Source organism: Lontra canadensis, unplaced genomic scaffold (assembly GCF_010015895.1).
Source record: "Lontra canadensis isolate GAN:19392208 unplaced genomic scaffold, GSC_riverotter_1.0 scaffold109, whole genome shotgun sequence".
Lineage (NCBI taxonomy): Eukaryota > Metazoa > Chordata > Mammalia > Carnivora > Mustelidae > Lontra > Lontra canadensis.
The window spans coordinates 1,896,466-1,921,036 of record NW_022631103.1 but is presented as its reverse complement, the minus strand read 5'-3'; the positions used below and the strand labels follow the sequence as shown (position 1 = coordinate 1,921,036).

The following is a 24,571-nucleotide window of genomic DNA, read 5'->3' as shown; positions in this document are numbered from 1 at the left end:
AACACCTGCACCAGAAAAACAAAACCACTTTACAGTCAGCCAGACCTAGGTTCAGGCCCTGATTCTGGGGACTGCAGGCAGGTTATAGGATTTCTCTGAGCCCCAGTGTCCTCACCATTTAAATGAGAATAGCTTCTCCAAGGGTGTGGCAGGATTTAATATAAGAACATGTCCACAGGCTTAGATAGGGTCAGCCCCCAGATAGGTGCTGTATTATAGCAGCTCCCTTTCTGGCCCCCACTGTACTGTCCTGCAAGCTTAGGGACGCTCTGTCCCCTGTGGGAGCCTTGGGTGAAGTTAAGTAGCCATCTGAGGGGTGGGGCGGAGCCAAGGCTGTTATTCACGGAGATTACATTGTCCAGCCTGAGCATTTTGTTCTAACAGGAGTCCTGCCACCCGCTTCTTCAGCAGCTCCCCCGTGCCTCAGGCACAAAGTAAACTCCTCCGGAGAGTGACTGGTGGACCAGCCTGGGGTAGAGCCGCTTGCTACAAAGGGCGGGTTTGGTGTGTCCTAGGTGAGAGAGGACCCCTTCCCTGCTGCAGCTGTCCTGCAAAGTTTGGCAGATGGAGTCTGGACGGTGCCCAACCAGTGCTGGGAAAGCTCCAGCCCCGGGAGAGGGAGGAGCCACTCCCCAGGTGGGGCAGGTGGGGCACCTGAGCTCAGGTGTGTCCTGGGCTCTGGGAGGTGGTTGCTCCCTGGCTGGTGCCCGCAAACCAAAGCAGACTCTTGGCCCCAGGATACAGCTCTGGGAAACTGCTTTTGTCTCACAGACTCTGCCTCGGAGGAAGGCCATGGAAGGGGTAAGGCAGGTCAGTTCGATCTTGGCTTTCTCTGTGTCCTTTCTAGTGCCTGCCCACAGCTGTGGGACAGGGCTGCCTCTGCCTCCTGGAGGGGAGCAAACACATGTGCTGCTTGTGTGGTGCAAGGCAGTTCAACCTGGCCTTGCTACAGGGTGAGGGGACTTGGGGGGTGGGGCGTGAACGGTGTGCCCCTGCCACCTCCGGGGGTGAGGGAGCTAGGGGCTCTGGGGAGTGGTGGCATGAGGGGTCCTCTCACTGCCCTTCCCCCGCTGGGTTTCAAACCTATCCCCCCAGCCTGTGGCTATGTGCCTGTTGGCTTTTCTCTGTTTGTTTGCCCTTGTGGGCCCTGCTGGTCCCCCTGGTGATCAGCCGGTTTCCTGGTCAGAGGGCTGGGCTGCCCGGTGCTCTTTGGTGGCTGTGGCTTTACTGCGAGCTCTGTTCCTTATTAACTGTGTGGTCTGGGGCAAGTGAGTTCATCCTCCTGCGTCCCCTGCGTTCCTCACTCATAAAATAGGATGACTATTAGAGTAACTAGTTGGTGAGATTATTGGAAGTGCTTGTAAAATTAGAGATGACCGTGGGCCGGTGCCCAGTGCCAAGCCAGGTGGACCCGCGCTCCTGCACGGCAGTGCGCTGTTGACGTGGTTGCAGAATTCCTCAGCGGAATGCCCTCCTCTCTTTCCTTCTCCAAGTCTCTACTCCCCTCTTTTCCCTTCTTCAAAGTCCATTCCTTTCCAAGGTGTGGGGCAGGGAAGTGTTTTGCTTTCATATGTTCTTCATTAGACATCTGGAGTCAAGTTGTTTTCTCCCATGAATCATCTGGCTTCCCTCCCCGAGGTTTGGTTTGAAGTTGAGGGGGAGGACACATCTCCTCTCAGCCATCAGAAAACAGCTCCCTTTTGTCCCGCCAGGGGCAGGAGACCTGTCTCTCTGGCTGATCAGTCCAATCAGCTGAGTTTGGAGAAGAGGGAGCAAGGGCACGTTGGTATTCCATCTCCCTTCTGATTCTCTCTCTCCCTAACTTGTGGTTCAGCAACGGCTGAGAAACTCCTCCTTGATGTAGAAATGTCAGGCTGAATAGAGTTAGTGTGATCGAAAGAAAGAGAAAGTGACATATTTTGCCCTCTCTGATCTACCGAGGTGTGCACTGGCATCCGTTAGAGTCTATCTACATATTAGCACAGTGAGATCAATGCCATTTGCCCCATTTGGGTGGTGGTTGCTGTTTGGTTTTTGCCAGGGGAGGAAACTGATGGTCAGAATGTTACTTACCCCGCATCCTACAGCTGGTTGGTAGCAGCGCTGGAACAGGAGGGGGCTTGGTCAGTAACAAATATGGAGTGCCAGCTGTAAGCCAGGGATCACAGGCCAGGATTCCAACAGGCCAGCCAGCAAAATGTTAGGAAATTGAGAAAAAAAAGTACAAAAGAGCATGTTAGCTAATGTAGTGATGCAACTTTTTCTGCTCATGCAAAGGAAAAAAATGTCAGAGCAATATGGGTCATTTCTCATCTTAGAGGGTTTTGTTTTGTTTTGTTTTTAAGAAGTTGACAAAATATTCATCAGTGCCACCTGTGTGTATCAAGCCCCTGCACTGTCAGGGCCTGATTCAGGTGTTGCAGATGAAGCCGTGAGCCAACCAGAAATGCTGCCTTTATAAAACCTATTCTAGCAGAGGAAACTACAACAAATATATATATTTGTTGTATATATATATTTTAAATCATACACATATTATTAAATATATATTTAAATATACATAAATATATATTATATATGACACATTATATATAGCATATATTATGTCATATATACATTATACAACATACATTATACATAAAATACATATTATGCACATATGTTAGGTGAAATGGCAGTGATTACAGTGTAGAAATGTAAAGCAGGGAAGGGTTTAAGGATGTTGAGAGAGCAGGTAAGGCTTTTTTATTTGTTTTAAAGATTTATTTGTTTTAGAGAAAGAATGTACATGAGTAGGGGGAGGGGAGAAAGAATCTCCAGCAGAACCCCCAACCGAGTACAGATCCCAGTGTGGGGATCCTGAAATCCTGACCTGAGGTGAAATCATGAGTCAGATGCTTAACCAACTAAGCCCCCCAGGTTCCTCCAGGGTAAGGCCATTGTAAATGGGATCGTTTCGAGAAAGGCATCCACAGGTGACATTTGAGCAGAAACTGAAGGTAGTAAGGGAGTTGGCTATGTGGGTGTCTTAGGGGAAAACATTCTACAGAGAGAGAACAGTAAATGCAAAGGCCCTGAGGCAGAAGCTTGTCAGTGTGTTCAGGGGTAGCAAAATGTCCTGAATGGCTGGCCTGGAGGAAGCAGAGAGTGGTCAGATCATGCAGGGCCCTGGCACTTCCGATTTTCCTCTGGGAGCGGGAGCTCCGTCTGAATGTTGTGACTGCTGTAATGGAATGGTCCAGCTTGGATTTTAAAAGGATCACCTGGTTGTTGTTTTGAAAATAGATGAGAGGGAGAACAAGAACAGACTCTGGCTGACCTGTGAGGAGGTGATTGCCCTCCTCCAAGCAAGAGGGCGTGGTGATGCAAGCCAGGGTCTTCACAATAAAGGTGGCCAGAAATGCTCATGTCGGGGGTACAGCACCAAAGTAGGGTCAGAAGGATTTACTGATGGAGTGGATAAAAATTGTGGGGGGGAAGGAGGATTCGTCCATGACTCCAAGCTGCAAAGCCTGAGCCCCTGGAAGAATCTGAGTGAGATGACTTAGGATGGAATCTGTTTGCAAGACGTCCAAGAGTTTGTTTTACTTTTCCACGAAATTGTGGGATATGGAGAAATGACTGTTGCTTTGGGCCGCTCAGTTTTGGAGTGGTTTCTTCTGTGTCAATAGATATCTGAACAATTAGATATCCTTCGCTGTTTTTAGTCCTAAAAAAATGTATCCTTCTCCCCCATAGGTAGGAGGCTCGAGAGAATTCTGTAGGAATGTGCTTTATCATACAGTTTAGGCATCCAGACAGAGAGGTTGAGGAGTCTTCTCCAGAGCTGTCATGAAGGGATGCCTCCGTGATCTCCCCCAGCCACAGAGATTTGTACTTATGCATGGGGTCTTGGCAGGAGAAACGCTTGGCACAGCATTTTTTGTTTTTGTTTTTTAAAGATTTTACTTATTTATTTGACAGACAGAGATCACAGGTAGGCAGAGAAGCAGGCAGAGGGAGAGAGGAGGAAGCAGGCTCCCTGGGGAGCAGAGAGCCCGATGCTTGGGCTCGATCCCAAGACCCTGGGATCATGACGTGAGCCGAAAGCAGAGGCTTTAACCCACTGAGCCACCCAGACACACCTACCACAGCGTTTTGAACTGGGAATGCTTTTCAGTCAGGATGCTTACCAGATGGCACTTGAGTTTTGATGAATGAGCCTTGGAGTTGTAGTTGAAAGACCCGTATTGATGTTTACCTCTGCCTCTTATTAGTCAAGTGATTTCAAGCAAGTCCTTGAATAATAAAAGGTAGGATCTGGGAGATTTCTCAAAGCCCAAGCAGACTAACAACTCCCATTTCAGAGATGGGGAAGCTTGGGGCCCACGGGGAAATGTGGCCACACCCGTGGTGACCACTTCCTCACTGTGCCACACATACAGTGAATGCTCCGTGACTGTTCTCCTTGGTTTCAAGGCGTCAGTCACAGAGGCCATCTAGTCACTCCAGTCTTGCAAGGGAGAATGTCAAGAAAACAGACAATTTGGGTATTAAATGAAAAGCAGAGTGATGAAGAAATCTAAGTTTTGACAGGAAGCACCCAAAATGGATGCCTAACCCAAAGTGGGGTTCATCCCAGGCTCATTAGAAAAATTGGTGAGAGATGGAGGGAGGAGAGATGGGGAGGAGGAGGGAAGGGGAGATGAGGGGGTGGGTAGATGGGGAGAGGGAGGGAGACAGAGACAGGAAGACACAATGACAGGGAGAGACAGAGACAAAAAGAACAGAGCCAGAACCAAATTCCCAGAGGGCCAGATATTCAAAGACTGAATAGCATATTCTCTCTATCCTCTAAGCCAAGAGCTCCCTGGAGGGACCTTCCCCTCCAAGGTGGGAAGAGTGAACTAAATGTCACCCTTGAAGTTTCCTTGCACTCTGACATTCTGGCACCACAGGGCTTTTTCAGAGTCCCAGGTGGCTTATTTTTGACAGAGCTGAGTCTAGAACCCAGTTCTGAATGTCTGTAGAACTCCTTAGCAAGCCCTCAAGTGCAACTTCAGAGGGTTTTATTTTGTTTTTGTTTTTTTCCTGAATAATCTGATTTTTAATGAGTAAGTCACAAGACAGGGTATGTGTTAAGAGAAGGAAAGAAATAAAAAAAGAAAAGTGCCCCAGCCCATGGAGAGGGATAGTACTGGAAAGGGCTGTCTCCTGTTAAGAGCTTGTTCTGGGGAGAGCAGTGTGCACTGGGGATTAAGATCAGATTGCCAGGGTGAGGTTTCTTGTGAGTTCCAGAAGAATCTCTGCAAAGGGGAATAGGGAGGCTCACTCAGTCATTCACAGTTCTGAAAGACTGGCCCCATCACTCCTGTCTATGCAAAGAACTACCACTGGGTCCTCGTGAACTCTGTTGTTGAGTCCTTGACAGTGAGGTGGTAAGGGACACACACAAGTGCAGGGCTGTGTTACTCACCAGCACAGACCCCACAACTGAGTGACCATCCCACTGAGTGCAGTACCCCCTGCTCCAAACCATGTACCCTCATCTGTCTGCTAGAGATGGTTCTAACAGGTGAATCTGATCCTGTTGCTCCCCTGCTGGATCCCCCTTGGTACTTCCCCTCTGTCTGGGGGGTAGAGTCCAAACCGGGTAGCCTGCCTGACCCCACCAAGATGCTCCCCCTCCATCCTCCTGCCCCTCCCGCGGTCCCTTGTGCCCCAGTCTGGCGTCTCCCCATGTACACATGTCTTTCCAGAATGCTGATTTCCACTCTAAGACTCTACACCACTGTCACCTCCCTGAGAAACCTGCCCCAGCCCCTTGGTCACAAATGGTCTCTCCTCACCTTGCAAGAGCTCAGCCCTTGGAGCAGACCCCATCTAGGTCTGGACTAAGAGCTCCCAGAGAGCAGGGACTACGTTTTGCTCATAGAGGCAGCAAGGCATGGACCCTGAGCAGTCTCAGTTTCTGGCTCTGCCATTTACGAGCTGTTTGGCCTCAAGCAAGTTACTGAATTGCTCTGTGGCCCCATTACCTCACTTGTAAAGAGACATAATAGTGACTTCTTAGCTGTCAACCGGTTTAAATAAGTTGATTCATATCAAGAGCTTGAACAGCTCCAAAAGGCAGGTAATTTACACCCTAAAATAACAGTAAGTTATCGTCATAATGAACTGCTATGTCTTGAATTGCATCCCATCCTCCAAAATCCATACCTCGAAGTCCTAACCCCTAGTGTTTTAGAAGTAAGTTTATTTGAAGATTGGGTCTTTACAGAGGTAAGTGAAATTGAGGTTATTAGGGCAAGCCTCCTCCAATATGGCTGCTGTCCTTATGAATAGGAAGAGTATGGACATAGAGAAAGACCCAGAGGGAAGACAGGGAGGAATCCATACAAACTATGGAGAAAGGCCTGGCAGGCCTTCCCTTGAAGCCCTCAGAAGGAACCAACCCTGCCCACAGCAGGGTCTGGGCCTTCTTCTAGTCTCCAAAACTGTGAGGCAGTCAATTTCTGTCTCTCCAGCCACATAGTCTGGTGTACCTTGTTAGGGCAGGCCCACCACACTCCTACATGGAGCTTCTCAGCTAATTAACTAAGAGGTAATGAGGATACTCTGTAGCCTCCCCTTACCAGTCTGGGAGGTGTTTTGTACCATGTTGTTATTTTGACCACTCTGAAAACAGCAGCTGTGCTTAGCTCTGTGGTGAGGAAATCTGAGAAGTATTTATTACCACTCGGCGTGGGAAATGGATGGAAGGTCTCTGGGGACCATGGTCATGATTCCTCCCTGATCACTGACTCGTGGATTTGGTTTTACTCATCTGTAGAAATCTCAAGTGGCAGACTCTGGGGATGGTTTTTAAAGATTAACCCTAACCTTCTCTGAGGAAGTACCAAATACAAAAAAGTTATAAATACTGTGCTTCAGAAACAATAAGCAATTTTTGGATCCTAATACTGGAAAAACTCAAAGTTTTACTTATTGTTCTTCCCTATTGCTATGAATACTACTGTTTCCATCTCCATTTCATAATTGAGACAGAATCAGGAATTGAACACCTACTTGATTCCAGAGACCCAATTTTTTACCTAGTATTGGTGAAGGACACACCTACATGCATTATTTCATTTAAACCTCACAGGACACATGAGCTAGAGATGATCCTCGTTTTAGAGGAAGAAACAAGCTTTTTAGGGTTGCATGATTTCATCATCATTATTAATGGTAGCAACTGACTCTGATTGCTTCTGTATGTTAGGCATAATTCTAAGGGCTTTATATGTATTAATCACATCAGCACTAGAGTAAGCACTGCTGTTGGGAGACCCAGAGAGGGTGTGTAACTTGCTGAAGGACACACAGCCAGTCGGTGACGACCCTGGGATTCCAGCCCAGAATTGGAGGTTTCAAGGACACTTTCTGCAAGAGTTCCTCTTCCCCCAAAACCTCCTGGATAGTGATATCATGCTGCCGAAAGTACAGAGCTAGCTAAAAACAGAGAGGCACCTAAGGCACCGAAGCCATGAAACCAAGAACACAATTTGCTCTGAGTGTCCGCTTGGGAGGATAAAACAACCCACAGGTAGAATGACCTAGTCAAACCGTTCTTGCTGTCCCTCAAGACTCTTTTTCAGAAAAAGCGGCCTCCCTTCATGCCGTGCATTCACAATGAAAACCTATGAGAACTCTCCCAGCAGAAAATCAGAGCCTTATCACCCTTCACATGAAAGGTCACTTGAAGTCTCGCTACAGCTGTTGGGCACCTTCCCAGTCAACACTGTAAGCTACCAACAGGTGGTAGCATCAGGGGCTATAAACCTCCCATAGCTTTACTGTTGCTGTGGAAGTACTTAACTGACTTTTAGCTTCACAAGACTGATGTGGGAAAACATATTCAAATTCTAGACTCCCTGTTGGGAACGTTTGCCATAAAACTCTGTGTTCTGCCCCAACCCAGGAATGCAGTGTGGCCCGGGGCAGCTGTGAGGAATCCCACGCATTGCTAGAAGGAATCCCATGTCTTCCCCTTCCATACCCCCAGCACTGGGTGAGAGAGGGTCCTATCCTCGAAGAGGAAACTGTATAGTACAGGTGAGGTCATGGACAGGGCTTCCACAATTTCAAGTTTAGGCTCCTCCTCTTGGGACATGAGCCATCAAATCAGATTTCCTGTGTGAAACATTAGAGCGCCAATACATGGGTGTATCTTATTAAGATCATTCAAAGGTTTACAGGAAAGGCCTTTATCTCATTCAGTTCTCCCACCAGACAGGTCGGAAAAGTCCTATTTCAGGAACCAGTCTTGGTCCTGGCAGCATGTCCCTGTGACTTGGGGCAAGTCTCCAGAATCTTCATCTGTAAGATGATGGGTTGAATCAGAGGGTCATCAAGCACCACTCTGAGCACTGACGTTGAAAGATTTTATACCTGCTGTCACGGGAGATGTGTGGCTCATGGGGAGGTCAAGAAGATGAGTGATGCTTGTTCTATTTGCTGGTAAACCCAAGGTTTTACTCCAGGTAGAATTTGAGACAACTTTTGGCTTAATTGTCTCCATGTTTGTTTATGCTTCTCTGGCTAGTGAGTTCAAAATGGAGTCTGATGGTCCTGAGTGTCTAAGAGCCTCAAGTCAAGCATTCGGTTCAAATTCTAGCTCCGTGACTTTCAAGCCATGTGTTGAGTCACTAAATGGAAAGCCCCGAGTAAGCATAAGGAAGCAGAACGCCCTCCAGCGCCTGTTGGGCTGTTAAAGTGTGTGTGTGTGTGTGTGTGTGTGTGTGTGTACACGAATGTGTACGTGCACGAGAGCAACCTTTAGGTTAAATCACAGAGATTAGGGGTTGCTAGGTTACAACAAAACCTAACCTAACCACTGTATGCCGCAAAGTGTTATTTACAGAGCAAGTATGTTAGTTTCCTATCACTGCTGTGAAAAATGACCACAAAGTCTGTAGCTAAAAGCACCACAAATTCATTCTCTTACAGTTTGGGAGGTTAGGAGTCTCCAGAAGGTCCGTAGCGCTGCGCTCTTGGAGGCTGTTGGGAGGAATCGTTCTCCTTGTCTTTTTCAGTTCAGAAGTCACTCACATTCATGGGTCTGTGAACCCTTCCCTAGCAGCAGAGCACCGTCTCTTCTCTCTTCTGCTTCCATCCTTACATCTTCTAAGACTCTGATCGCCCCCTCTTCCTTATAATCACACTGTCCCCACTAGGTGCTCCAGGAGAGTCTCCCCATGTTGAGAGCTTTAAGGCCATCACATTTACAGATCTCCTTTACCATATAAGGTAATCTATCCCGAGCTCTGGGGATTAGGGCATCTTCAGGAGGAGGTATTATTTAGCCTCCCACATTTGTAGACTATCATGACCATCATTCACTCCAAAGCTGTCTTATTTTTCAGAGCATGTGCCACATTTGTTTAAAAAAAAAAAAAAAGAAAGAAAGAAAGAAAAGTACATAAATAGCTATTTAATTTCTCCCATTCTAGATCATAAATTCCATAGGAAAAGACCATGCTTATTAGTCACTGTTCTCTCTCCTGATGTCTTAAATCGTTAACAACAATGATGACAATGGATAGCACTGTAGGGGCTAGGCCCTGTGCTTAGCTCTTCCTATGAATAATATAATTTAACCTGCATAGGGGTGCCTGGGTAGCGCAGTTGGTTAAGCATCTGACTTTGGCTCAGGCCATGATCTCGGGGTCCTGGGATCAAGCCCCACATTGTGCTCCCTGCTCAGTGGGGAGTCTGCTTCTCCCTCTGCCTCTGTGCTCTCTCCCTCTCTCTCAAATATATAAATCTTAAAAAAAAAATTTAATCTGAACAGAGGTCTGGCAAGGAGATGGAACATTACTGTTCCTGTTTTCAGGTGGAGAGACTAAGCCTAAGTAGGTTTAAGGAACCAGCCCCCAAGGCCACACAACTACGAGGTGTTGAGGAGTTGAACGCAAACCTCTGACCCTAGAGAGCTTTCATTTAACAGGCAACGTACTTGAGGCCTAAGAAGTAAAACATGATTTAGACCTCCCTCAGATGGCTCAGAGTTTAAAAGGAAAGATGTACAAAAATAATATGGTGTGATAACTTTAATGTAATATGTGGACAGTAATGCCCGTATGTTCAAGTAACTGACAGAGCTGAGAGGAAGAATGTTATAAGAATGTCTTCACTCAGCTTGGGTGAGTCAGAAAAGACTTTCACAAGGGAGACCATTTTCTCTCCCAATTTTAAAAGATGAAAAGTGGGGCACCTGGGTGACTTAGCCATTAAGCATCTGCCTTCGGCTCAGGTTATGATCCCAGGATCCTGGGATCGAGCCCTGCATTGGGCTCCCTACTCTGCCGGAAGCCTGCTTCTCCCTCTCCCTTTTTCCCTGCTTGTGTTCCTTCTCTCACTGCATCTCTGTCTGTCAAATAACTAAATAAAATCTTAAAATATAAAAATAAAAGATGAAAAGTGCTCACCAAGCAATAGATGATGGGGAGGGCAAGGCATTCCAGGCATAGAGAATAGTATATGTGAAGAAACCTAAGTGGGAATATAGCAGGGCATGTCTGGGGCCACAGGGACAGGGCAGAAGAGAGACATGGAGAGTCCCGTGCCTCTGCTGAGGACTGCACGCTCCACACAGCACTGGACAAGTACAGGGGTGTAGAGTGGCTGGCAGGAAAGATACACTTGGGGCCAAGTTCACCAACCCCTTCTCTTCCTCACGTGGCTCATGAGCCAGTGGGTATGTGGTTAGAGAATTGCTTAATTCCAAAGTTTGAGATAATTTCACAGAATCATTATAATGAGCCCTGCTTTAAACCACTCCCCTCTTTCCCCTTTACTCCCCACCAAATCCTAGCTCCCATGAGATTTACTCATCCATTCATTAATTATGTATCCTTTGAGTACTCTCCATGTGGTAGGTGCTGTGTGAGACACTGAAATGCAAACTCCTTCTCTTTGGTAAACCATTCCAAGGGTTAACCAAGCTTCCCATCTGGAAAATTCTTGTGTTGTCTAGCATTTATACATATTTAAGGTAATGTCTTCAATCTGTGTTGGATTCTGTTTTTGTTTTTGTTTTTCTCATTTTTTTTTTCTGTTCAAAGTTTTGTCATATTTGATATCCGTAAGATCCTTGTGAGGTAGACAGGACAAATACAATTATTTATATTTGAAATGTTACCAAAAAAAGAATTGGATTTTATAGCTTCAGTTCATCAACAAAGATTTTCACTTATGTTCTCAGTTCATGATAAGTTCTGCAAGAAATAATTTCTGTACAGATGCATAAGATTGAGGTTAATGAATTTCACATATGCATGCTTGTGTAAAATTGCTGTTTCCTCTGACAGGTCACAAGCTAAACTCAGCGATTTCTAATCCTTACCACAAGTTTTCCAAACCAGACGGTATCCCATTCTATAAATGAGCAAATTGAGGCTCTGAGAAGCTGGGTGGGCTCTCCAAGATCACAGAATGACATAGCAGACATTCAGATCCTGAGTTGATTCCAGTATTATTTCTATTTTCATTTTAGCCTCAGTGAGCCAAAGTCTTATACACTCTTCTTGAGGACCCAAGGTTACACGTCTTACAAATAAGAAAGCTGGAGTACCTCTTCATTTTTCTTTCTTCTCTCAAAGCTAAGTAATTGCCCATGTTTTTTTTTTCTTTTTGCCAGCATCCTGATGTTAAAGCCTTATTATTTCTTCTTGTCAATTCACACAGAGAAATCTCATTTAATGTTCCGTGAGGCCATGCATTCTCATCAGCAGAGCCTGACTCAGTCTGCCCTTCAAGTATTTTGGCTGTTTGCAGCAAGCTAGTAACAAGCTAAGTAACAAAGTCTGACCCGACACTTGATCAATTCAAGACCATATACATCTAGTTGCCTTTTTCATTTTTTTTTTCCTTGCTGGGGTCCCCTTTGGTAATTTCCAGATTTAGCTGACAATAAGCTAAGAGAAGCCTCCAGGAGTGAGGACAAAATTGGGTGCATGGGTTAAAGGACAGCAGAACTAAATGCATGAAAGGGTGGGTCCTGTGTTGCTGTCCATTGTTCTGAACTAGTATTGTAGACTTGGCTGAGTACAAGGTGGGAAAATGGGGTGGGTAATAAGGGAGAGAGGGCAATTTCATAGGATCATTTCACAAAATGAGTAGGACCAGGCAGTAGATTGGAATGTAAGCTCCAAGAAGATCTATAGATACTGTGTGTCAAAAGAAGAGGAAGGCCAAAATGGAAGTATTTCTATTATTGGAAACCAAAATGGCCACCTATCAGAAGAGATACAATCTGTTGTATCTGTTGTTTCCCATCTGAACCTACCAGGCCAATTAATTCTGTGCATATTTCCTAAGTGTGTCCCCTGTCACAGATAAGCATTTCGTCATTGTCAGAATCACCATGATAATCATGGTCATCATCCTTATCCTTGTCCCTCTCTTCCTTTTTCTCCTCCTCCTTTGTCTCCTTATCCATATCCCAATGGTCCTCATCAAAATTCCATTACTATGGGCCTCCTTCATGCCAGACACCCGGCCAGCACTGATGTCATGGCAGTCCTAGGATGTGAAGAGTTGTGTGCCCATTTTATTCATCAGGAAATAGCGGACAGTGAACTGAAATAGTTTTGTGAAGGAGACAGAGCCTGAATTCATAGAGCTAGGATTCCGATCTAAGACTTTTCAACCCCAGAACCGATGTTCTTAATCCCATTGCCGCACTTGAAGTAGCTCTTAGTCTAGGGAGGAAGGGAATTTATAAAATACAGGAGAAATGCAGGGCATCTTGGAGCACAGGGGAATCACCACCTCTTGGTACATATCTGATGGATGGTTTCCTCAAGGAGTTGCAACTGAGCCCAGTCAAGTAAGACAAACATTTTTCATACAATGAAAAGGGAGATGAGCACTCAAGGCAGTGGGTGAAATGTGTGCAAAGGCACGGGGGCATGCAGTCCTCCAACAAATACTTCCTGTTTCCTCTGCTCCAGGCACCATGTTAGGAAACCCAAGGATGAACAGAAGAGTGCATCCAGTGTGGGACATGAACTAGGGGGGATAAAACGGAAGCTTCAAGAGCCATCAGTATCTAGAGGGATGATGGGAGGAAAAACAGCTATTAATAATTTTCCTGTATGATGCTTTACGATGCACCTTCACTTGCCTAGATCGTGACCTATTACATAGTAGGCACTCAATTAGTTACTGAATGAATAATCTCTGTTGACCTTTAAAACAACAGATTTGCTTGTAATTCCTTGAGGATGGAGAATACTCGCTCATCCCATCACCACTTGAATCTACAGTGGGGCTCCTGAGTCCCACAACTCCAAGGGAAGCAGGTCACATAGCCGTCCATGTGACCACTGTGTGACTAGTGTCCCTTCATACAGCATGGGGGAGCGGAGTCAGATCTGGTTTAGGAGATTAACATTTGTGGACTGAACAAGCCACTGAATGAAGAGGGCAGGAAGGATGGCAAAACAGAGATCGCTGTTACCAGTTAACTCTGCTGTGAATCAGCATCTTTTCCCCACTGGGTGGAGAAGAGACCCACAGTGCCTGCCTCAACACCCCAGCTAGTGAAGGCAGGAGCCAAAGGGGACCCGGGGTTCTCCTGGTCAGTGCTTTTCTACCGCAGCACAAAGTTTCTCTGGGACTTCCATCAGTTCATGGTTCCCTCCAAGAGACTGAGGGGGCTGCTTTCCTGGGAAACAGCTGGACTACAGAGGGTGGCCTTGGCCCCACACAGCTGGTAGCCTCCCAAGACTATGGTGACAGCAACGGTGAGCTGGTTCCAGACCCTCAGAGACAGTATGGGACTGATTGGTGCTGTAAAGCTCTCTCGCAAGTGGCTCTGGCTTCTCTCGTTCTTTGAGTAAAGAAGATTCTGAGGTTTAGTGAGTGGATTAGCCAAATACATATTCAGAAAGCACAATGACTTTTAAGCCTCAATTTTGGCTGAATAAATTTTGTCACAGATAAAAAGGCCTTGCCTCCCAAACGCTCTTTGGTTACATTTTTTTTGACTGTTGGCAGGCAACAACTGAGGCTGTGTTGGTGTATTTGTAGGAGCTAGGGGAGTGAGGTCAGAAGGTCTAGTTGGCCAGCTAATAAGCTCCCTAGCTGTAGGCAAGCAACTGGGCCCCCCAGCTTTAATGTCTTTGTCTGTGAAAGGAAGCCACTCACTTCTCCATTGCCCGTGGAAAAAAAGTAGACAAAGTGGTGCATGAAAAAGGACTAACCCAATGTGGTAATTAATACAGAGCTCGAATTTTGGAATCAGACCTCATTTTAAAGTCCAAATTTACCAATAGTAATGATGCAACTTCAACTAGAAACAATAACAACAATAATAATGAGAGTAATGATAGTTAGCTAGCATTTGTAGAAAATATACTATGTACCAAGCACTGTGCTAAATAAAGCTTAACATGGTTTGCCCAAATACACAGGCAACAATAGTATAAATACTGTTACTGTTGCCATGTTATTGACAAGAGCTGAGGTAAGGCAAGTAAGGCTTAGTCTCCTGGTTAAACGTGAGAAGGCCAGGATCTGAACACTGACTCTGAAGTCTACAGCCTGGTTTATTAAGCTCTAAGCTAAACTGCTTGCTCTCCAGGCCTCCGTTTTCTTACCTATAAAATGGGACTAGTACCACCTGCCTGGCCAGGCTGTTAGGACAATCTGAGCTTCTGTCCGGAAAGCACAGATTACAGCAGTACAAGCTCAGTGAATGGGGTGGTGGGTGTGGTAGGGGGAGGCTGATGATCTGTAACAATGATGACAAGGGTCCCCCACATCTCAGAGATGATGTCTATTACTGGTATTGGATAAGGAAGGTGCTGAACAGACAAGAGACCAGACAGAAGCTGCTTTCTCTTATTTGAAAAACAAAAATGAGGGGCAACAGACAAGAGACCAGACAGAAGCTGCTTTCTCTTATTTGAAAAACAAAAATGAGGGGCATCTGGGGGGCTCAGTCATTTAAGCATCCAGTTCTTGATCTCAGCTTAGGTCTTGACCCCAGGGTCCTGAGTCCAAGCCCTGCACTGGGCTCCAGGCTGGATGTGGAACCTACATAAAAGAAAGAAAAACATCTAACACCTGTAAAACTGTCCCACTTGCCTTTGGGATGGTGTCTTTGAATTCTTTGATGGTTGCTTCATGCAACTGGGACTTAAACATGAAAAACAAACCTAAGAAATTAAAAGGGCTCTACTGGCTAAGGGGTTTCCATCATAAGCTGGAGGGGGGTGAAGGCAGTAAAGTAGCTCAACAAAGTTCTCCAGCCCTTCACTTTTCAGCTTTCAATAAATTGCACTTTAAATAAAACTGTCATGAATCCCAAGGACACCGAGTGGCCATTCCGTCTGGGGCCCGAGAGGGAAACCCCTTCAAATGACACTCTGTATTCAACTTATTCCAACTTGCTGGCAGCAGGTTTCAAGGGACGCCTCCTGGCTCTTGCCCCAAGTGACAGTGCCAAATGAGCAGAAGGGAATGTGATGGGAGGTCAGTAATGGGGTAGCTTGAAGAGGGGCCCGTGTACAGAGATCGTCCATTCTGACTTGAGGACCTTATCCTCTGTCTGCTAACCAGTCCAACAGGAGCCCTTTTGCTGGGAGCTGTGTTTTGAACTTAGCATCTGAGAATGTATAACCCAACTTTCCTCGGAGACCCTTACCCCCACCATAAAATGCCATTGGTCAGCAACATTTTCAAATCTTAAAGCAATATGGAACTCACTGTGGTTTTTTTTTTTTTTTAAGATTTTTATTTATTTGACAGACAGATCACAAGTAGGCAGAGAGGCAGGCAGAGAGAGAGAGGAGGAGGCAGGCTCCCTGCTGAGCAGAGAGCCCGATGTGAGGCTCGATCCCAGGACCCTGGGATCATGACCTGAGCCGAATGCAGAGGCTTTAACCACTGAGCCACCCAGGCGCCCCAGTCACTGTGGTTTTTTGTTTGTTTTTGATATATTGAGGATTTTCTAAATACCCCTTTCCCTTTTGTTTCCACTGTGCTTGAGGGTTCCACTGTGACTGAGGGAATTTGGAAGATGCAGAATACCGATTCCTAAATCACCCTCTCCCTGTACATTCTGTGACGGTGTTTTGAACCAGAAAATGCGAATGTGTGTTGAAAAGTCTTTTTTTTTAATGGCTTGCAGGGCCTTTCAGGTGGAGCCCTATTCTCTACCTCCCCATCTCACCGTCTAGCCACAGGCCCACTCAGGAAGCCCATACTTGCCACCCTTTCTCACAAATTTTCTCACAAATGTCTCCTGTCGTGCGCCCCCACCTGTTTTCCACATCTGGCTTTCTCCGGGAAGGTCTCTGTGCCCCCCAAGCCCAGTTTGGTTTCCCCACTGCCTGCACCCAGTGCTGTCCTGTCACAGCTGTTATTGTCTGTTTCCTTGTCTGGCTTTTCTGTAAGACTGTGGACCCCATCATGGCAAGGCCTGTGTGTTTCACTCATTTACATGACCCATTGTAGGCACACAGCAAATGATTGCTGGATCCATTTGGGAGTGAGTGAATGAAGATTTGTCCCTGCAGAAAAGGCGTGCCATAGCAGAGTTCATTTAAATGTCCCTGACCCCTGTCCTCGGTGCCACACGAAGCCACTTGGGCGTCATACTAGCTACCTGGATGAGGCCACGGGGGATCCTCTCTGCAGCTTCTCTTTAAACCTAAAGTTACTCCAGAGAAAGAGGTTTATTCCAAACAACAACGACAATAAAAAAATAACAAAACAGAAGCACCCAGGCTTTGGGCATCAGGGCTGAGTTCTCTAACATTAGCTCAGACACTCATTAGCCATATAGAATGTTGATACAAAAGGAACCAACCTTTTTAAAAATTTTAAAGCAAAAGGAAAAAAGGTGTATTTGAGCCCCAAGTTAGGATAGTCCAGGATACTCAATCTTCGCAAAAAAAGAAGCAGCTCCAAGGAAGGAACATTTGGTGCAAGGTTATTGATGTGTCTTGTTTTTGTTTGTTTTTACATAAAGAGTTACAAATCATCCTGACCAAAGATATGCCAGAAAGTTACAGACTTGATGCTTTCAGCATGTGCAAGGCTATATGATTTTAATCCTCTGGGATTCAGGGAGCTTTTCTCTTATCTTTATGTTTGGAATGTTCTTTTTTGGTTATTTTTTTAATGAAGCAGATGTACAGTGTGAGTCAGGGCAGAAATAGAGCCCATGCTTTGAGGTTTGGCAGAGTCATTTTAACATTGGTAAATATTCGAGTATAGCCTCCCTAGGGGCTCAGGGGCGAGGCCCATAAACATGAAAAGTTGAAAATATCCTTTCCTTTATCAGACCTAAGCAAATTGGATCTTGGGTTTTGTCCTGCTCTGCGGTGACGCAGCTCCGAAGCCCATGGTAAGGACGGGTAGTAACCGAGATGGAGTCTGTACATTGCTGTGCATGGGGCTTGGAAAGATGCTAACATAATAAGATGTAACACTCTCTGGGTTCAGCGCACTTTTCATATTCTTTTATCAAGCACTTCTTCTAATTTCTCCACCATTCCCTCTGCCCATAAATACATCCAGTGCTTTCTCATCAACTCAGTTCAATTCAAAAATATTGTCCTCTGCATGCCTCAGACCTAGGTGTAGTGACAGAAATGTGATTGGGAAAGAATGCAGTCTGGTCCACACCCCGGGGATAGCCATATAAGTGGGGTTCGGGGAAGACAGGCCATGGATGATTAAATGAAGAGCTCTATAGAGAAGGGAGCAGGTATTGTTAGCCCAGCCTGAGCACTGGAAAAAGCTCCCGGGAGGGGTTGATAGCTCAGCCAAATCTCTGAAGATGAATAAGTTTAGCCAGGCAACTAGGTATGGAAAAGGCATTTCAGGTAGAGGGAACAGCAGGAGCAAATGCACGGAGGCCAGTCCAGTTTTACTGAAGGGGTGAGCTACAGGTAGGAAGTGGTGGGACCTGAAGCTGGAGATGGAGGCAGGAAAAGATCAAGGGGCCTTATGTGTATGGCAACAGACTAATTTGCCATCAAGATGATGGGGCCCATCAAAAGGTTTTAACAGAGGAGGATGAGCTCCAACCAGCATTTTAGATGCATCCTTGGCATAGATTTCATCTGTAGGTTTCTCCAGATAGCCCTTTGTTTGTTTTCATTGTTGTTGTTTGTTTGTTTTTCTTTTTTTAATTTAATTTTGTTTTTTCAGTGTTCCAAGACACATTGTTTATGCACCACACCCAGTGCTCCATGCAATAGTGCCCTCCTTAATACCCACCACCAGTCTCACCCATCCCCCCCACTCCCCACCCCTCCAAAACCTTTGAAAGAACATTCCTTCTAGGTCATTACTCCCAGAAATCCATTCATTTGTTTTATTCAGTGTTAGTTTGGCAAATACTTATTGAGTACTTAAAAAGAGTAAATGTTCATTCTGGGGCCCGTGAGCTCTGCAAAGATAAGTGTGTTTTTCTACCTGCCTTCAAAGAGTTCACAGACTGTTGGGGAAGATGGGGCATCTACTTGAGTAATTGCAGTGGGACCCGGGAAGTGGTGAGAGGCATGAGGCTATAAGAGATACGCCGTTGAGGTGCTGTAAGACATGTTTCCCAATCGATTCCTTGGACCAGGCACTCAGCTGACCATACAGTAGGTCCTCCAGGTGATTCATGAAATAGGGACTCCCCGGAGATTCTCTTTCACGGGGGCAGGTTCAAAAATCCCCAGGACATTCCAAGGCACAGCCAGACCTAAGAATATTACCAAATGAGATCTGAGAAGGGCAACATTTTAGGCTACCGGAGAGACTAGCCAGGGAAGAAGTATTGAGGCCCAGGGATTCATTTGGTGGAACCAGCAATCTTCTAGAGCTGGGGTACCAGAACAGGCAAGTGGGTGAGAGACAAGATGGTGACTCAAGAGTTGGGTCCTTGAAATTGATGTGCTGGAGATGGTCCACTTATTGGTAATGACAAAGACTAAGATGGATGCATGTTGAGTGGCGGCTGAGATACGGGGAGAGACGAGATCATTAGGAATGAAACCATCCTGTTGGGAAGGTTACCTATATGGATTCTAAATCTGCTTACTGTCCTTGGAGTGGTACTAGAGGGAAAGGAGTGTGATGGGCGCTAAAAACTTAAGTAAATGAAGGATAGTGGCCAGGAATATTAAAGACCTCTTCAATAGGGAGCAGTGGGTTTGTTAGGTATACCATTAGTAGGAGTTGGTGTCTGTGAAGAAGAAATGACGCAGGAGCCACAGCGAGAAGCTAAGAGAACACCATCACCCCTCCCCCCCAACACCCTCGCTCAGGGGTAGAGGAGCATAGAAGACAAAAACCATACTTGGGAGAGCATCAGGGGAAGTTGGGTCTTGAGGGGAGGTATGAGTTTGAGTTAGAGCAAAGAGGTGGAGAATATTAGCGATTTTGCTAACCACTGACTGAGTTCCACATAGCTACATGGAAGTGTTGGGAGGTGAGGGAAGGGTGAGAAATGGGCTCCATTGGGGCATTAAAGAGGCCTGTGGGAGATGGAGCCCTTTGTTAATGGACTAACTTGGCTTTCTGGTGATGACCAGGGTAACAGAGATGGGAGGCATGGTAGCTGTTGCTTTAGGGAAGCAGGAGTCCTTGGTTCACCAGTGCCCACTAGTAAGAAGTGGGGGCTTCAGGCAGCTCTAACAGTGATGCAGGGGGTGTTGTGGGGAGGGGGACTTGGTGATTTTATTAGGACCACGCAGGACACAGGGGGCTGCTCGGAAAGTCAGCAGTGGGCATCGTCACAGTTGGACAAGGAGGGATTTTAGAGGTAGCCTGGGGAGCTCTGGATCTTTCCTTCCTGACATGCAGGGTGGAGGTCACCACTAGAGGAGAAGCAGGCTTACCAAGAACACCTGTCGGAGGCCGATGCTCATGAGGCTTTGAGAGGCCTGGGGACTGAGACCTGATAGCCCCAGGTGGTGGGCATCATTAGCCCCATTTTACAGATGCGGAGAGATTCAGTAGTTTGCTCAAAGTCACACATCTAGCAAAACTGGGACTCCTGCACATATATAAACTGAAGGATGAAAAGTACTAATTTGGCCTGATAGGAAATGGGGTGGGAAATTATTGATTCTTACACCTTTACGATGGAAGCTTTCAACGTTTCTGTCCTGTGTTTGTTCAGAGGGCGAGTGAGAGATTCAGACAGTCCTTCTCTGCTCTCTTGTTCCTACCCCTTCCTTGGGGGCTTTGGAATTAATCACTGGTACCAGGAACATAGGCCATTTTGCCATCATTATAGCTCTTGTAGTGGTGAAGTTTGGATCGAAGCTCTTTTATTCATGAAGGATGACTCAGATGCTATTCTTAATCGACTTTTCTTTCTTTCCATCTTAGGAAAGGTTTGACAGCTATTACTGCCTCTTTTTCTGCGCTCATAATTTCTTAGCTTCTGCTGCCTCTCTCTGGGCTTTGGATTTTGAGTCTGCATTTTTCCTTAAGGCTCTTTCATTTGCTTATCAGGAGAAGAATGTGCAGTGTATGGTAAACGCTGGCCATTGATGCTGCCATTGTCCCTCCCTCCCGGAAGGCAATATTCAGCAATTTGCAGACATTCAGAAATGAGTCACTTTTTTTTTTCTTAAATCAAGAAAAATGCATCAAAACAGTGTCTTCTCTCTTTGGAACTTATTTTGTGTATATTTTATGACAGAGACTGCCAAGACAGGAAACTCCAGGGAGGGTGTAGCAGCTTTCTGTACTCTTTTCTAACCCGGGAGTCAGAACATGGAATTCTCATTTGCAGATCTATTTTGAAAGGGTGTAGCATGGAATTGTATTTTATTGCCTGGTTCTACATCTGCGTATCACCTTTAAATTATGTTAAGTCAGAACTACCTTGAAAATGCAAGACACACAGTCACAATGTCCTAGAACATTAAGAAATTTTTAAAATCCCATTAGAGCCATGCAATAGATCCAATGTTTTGCTCATCTCTGTATAAATAACAAAATGTCTTGAGAGAGTGTATCACTTTTTGGATTTACTTATTTATTTATTTATGGACAGAGTGTTTTAAAGGCAAACGCAGATTGGTTCCTAGAATTATTATTTGTTTGTTAAGAAATATGATTAGAGGTACATTTGTCATATCATTTCTAAAGTAAGTGTGACATACACAAAATTGATTATGAAATGTCTCTGAGATAACAGAAGAATTGTAAATTAGAGGTTAATTTATAAATAAGGCATATTAGCAGAAGAGGGAAGAACAGTTCTACAGCCAAACAGACTCGGATTCAGATTCCTAACTTCTAAGTCTGTAAACTAGGGAAAGTTTCTCAATTTCTGTGTATCTATCCGCCCATCTGTAAAATGGGGCAATAACAATAGCTCTGTAGGGTTATTGTAGAGATTATACATAAGAGTCATTAATAAGGATGATAGGGATAGGAGAAAAAGTGTAGTTATCAATTCTCTGAAACTGGCAAAGTAGAAAAAGACTTCCCAGGAAGCTAATAGTACAGTATGTATATTCTTTTGATCAAATATTAGTTTGTTTCTAAAAAAAAAATTAGCAAAAAAAAAAAAATTCTAAAGACACCAACAAATTCTTGGCTTTAAGGAGTCCAGGATAGAGCATGGGTTGTGGACCCAGACTGTGTGAATTTGAATCCCAGCTTTGACCATTCCGTGCTGTGAACTTGGACAGGTTTTGTGGGCTTTCAGTGCCTCAATATTCTGGTCTGTATCTTGGGAAAACATTGGGCTAAACATAAGGCTTAAATGACTTAAGTGCTTAGAATAGAGCCTGGCACATGGTAACATCATATTAAGTGTGTGTGTGTGTGTGTGTGCGCGTGCGCGTGTGTGAGAACTAGGCATAAATGCGTACTTTTGTTATCGTTGCTTAGAATTGTATAAAATAAATATTGAATGAGAGACATGTGTCTGATGGAGTCTTGTCCCCTAGTTGGGCTAAATATATTCATGTAAATATAATAATACTGCATTTAAAGAACTGACATTCAGGCTTGTAACTGTTTCACACTGGCCTCCGGATGTGTCTAAAATAGCATTATCTTTGTACTCTTGGCTGGTTGCTACCTCCTTGGTCAATTTCCATATCAAAGAGATAAACCCTTTGCGTTTAGAGGACACCCCTATCTTTTATCTCCAGTTGTTCCCACAACATCTCTGAGATTGTTTTGGCCTTTGCCTCCCTGATGAGGTATTTATTTGACGTGCTCCCAGTCTAGATCTCAAGTGCTCATGCTGTCTTCAGGGCTATTTTCAGGGTCATCTTCTGACATTACAGCAACTGGAGAATTTGTTTCTGTGAGCCTTCTAAGCTGCCCTTAGCTAAAAAAAAACACACACAAAAAAACAAAACCAAACCAAAAAATTCTGTGTAGTTACAGCTCATGAATTACATGAACCTGCTAATTTTTTAAGTGTTCATTCACCAATTCATTCACCAAATATTTTGTGAGACCCAGTGATAGTAATGGGGGTATGAAGATAAATAAGGCACTGTCCCCATCTTAAAGGGCTACTGAAGGATTTGTCCGTCAAGGATTCATTCTTTCACCAAATTTTTACTGAGCACCTACTATGGGCCAAATATGCTTCCAGGCACTGGTGCTAAGGCACAGAATGGTCCTGAGAAGGCTCCTGTCCTCTGGGAGCTTACAACCTATGGAGAGAGATGAGCTATAGGTCGGGTGCTGATAGGTGCTATGAGGAAAAACCAGAATGTATTGCTCAGTGTTTTTTGTTGGAGACAACCAAATCTGGTGTTGCCAGTTTGAGCAGAAAGGGGTTTATGATAGGTTATTTTAGGAATTTCCAGAGGGGCTGGGGAGGAGCTTATATGCTGTGGGTAAGGGAGAAGTCTCGCGTCTATGTGGGATTATTCCAGTAGGAACACATTTGGGCTGCTGCCCTCTACCCAACACAGGAGCATCTCTAGCTGCTCTCCCGAGATCTGCTCTCCAGTGAGCCGTAATCCCCTCCGCTGTTCATCCCCCACTCCTCCCTGGATGCCTCTGCTTGGCAGAGTTCTAGCTGAAAGAGCTCCTGGGAAGTGTAGTTCTTAGCGTTCCAGGATCTGGCTTAGGGGAAGATTCGCTAGAAAGAAAAATTAATCAAAACCTTCCATTGACCCCGAATCCCATTCTAATTATCCCCTCTCCTTCTTTGGCCAGCTTCCTAAAGGCAAAAAAGTTAGTCATTTATTTTCCCCTCCCTCCCCCATCACTCTGGGGGCCGCCTGCACTTTGGCTGCTGCAGTGACATTCTTTGGTGATGTCCATGGAATGGTTTCCACCTTGACTGAGTCCACCTGACATCTTTCCATCTTTATCTTCTTTTTTTTTTTTTAAGATTTTATTTATTTATTTGACAGAGAGAGTGAGAGAGCACAAGCAGGGTGGACAGTGGGGAGAGAGAGGGAGAAGCGGACTCCCTGCCGAGCTGGGAGCCCGATGCGGGGCTCAATCCCAGGATCCTGGGATCATGACCTGAACTGAAGGCAGACGCCTTACCATCTAAGCCACCCAGGCACCCCTCCATCTTTATCTTCTTAGAACCTCTCTGCTATACCACTGCTGGGCACTCATTTCTCATTAATACTGCCCACCCCTTCTCTTATTCTCTTGATTTACTCTGACCTCTTTGTGTCTGCTCAGACTTTTTTCTTGCCCTCTGCTATTGTCCCTTGGCTCTGATGCCAGGACAGATTCTCCTAAGTGATCCCATCTAGCCCTGTGGTCTCGACAACCACCTAGAATAGCCAGAGTTAAAATTTAGCGGGTACCTATTATTGCCTTCTGATTGCTTTATGTGTACTTAATAATTGAATCCTCCTAACAGTTGTATTCATTGCCAGTATAGTTCTGCTGTACCAAGTGACCACAAATTGAGTAGTTTAAAACAGAACAAGGTTATCATCTTACAGTTGCAGAAGCCAGATGTCTAAAATCAAGGCATTGGCAGAACAGCATTCCTTCTGGGGGCTCTAGGGAAGAACCTGTTTCCTTGCCTTTTCCAGCTCCTGGAGGTGACCTGCATTATGGCTTATGGACCCTTCCTCTGTCTTCCAAAAAGCAGCACACAGCATGTTCAACCCCCATTCCCTCATCTTTGTTTCATTGACCCACCTCCTTGTCTCTTGCATCCCACTTATAAGGGCCCTTCTGATTATATTGGGTCTACCCAGGTAATCTAGGATTATCTCCCCATCTGAAGATTCTTCGCTTAATTATGCCCACAGAGTCCCTTCTAGCTTACAAGGTGACATTAACAGATTTCAGGGATTAGGATGTGGCCGCCTTTAAGGGGCCATCATTCTACATACCACAACAACCCTATGAGGTAGGGTGTAATTACTATCCCAGAGAAGGCAACAAATGCAGAGATGTTAGGTCACTTGCTCAATGTCCTAAAGACAATTAACGGCAGGATTGGAATTTAAACTTAGGCAGCTGGACTCCAGGGTTCATATTTTTAAGCTTTGTGCTCACCAAGAAATGAATAACTACCAGTTTAAATTTCTAACCCCCCAAAGATTCCATACATAACTAACTACCTGTTAGATGG

General features: G+C 45.3%; 1 protein-coding gene across 2 annotated transcripts in view; it reads left to right on the top strand.

Moving 5' to 3' along the window:
• Nucleotides 1–564: 564 nt before the first annotated feature.
• FYB2 (FYN binding protein 2) overlaps nucleotides 565–24,571 on the top strand; it is a 119,701-nt gene continuing 95,694 nt past the window's right edge. The window contains exon 1 of one of the 2 annotated variants that reach the window (XM_032839717.1): nucleotides 565–801. In XM_032839717.1, the coding sequence (XP_032695608.1) occupies nucleotides 565–801 (237 nt within the window). The remainder of the gene's footprint in view (nucleotides 802–24,571) is intronic. The other variant, XM_032839718.1, reaches the window with a different exon arrangement.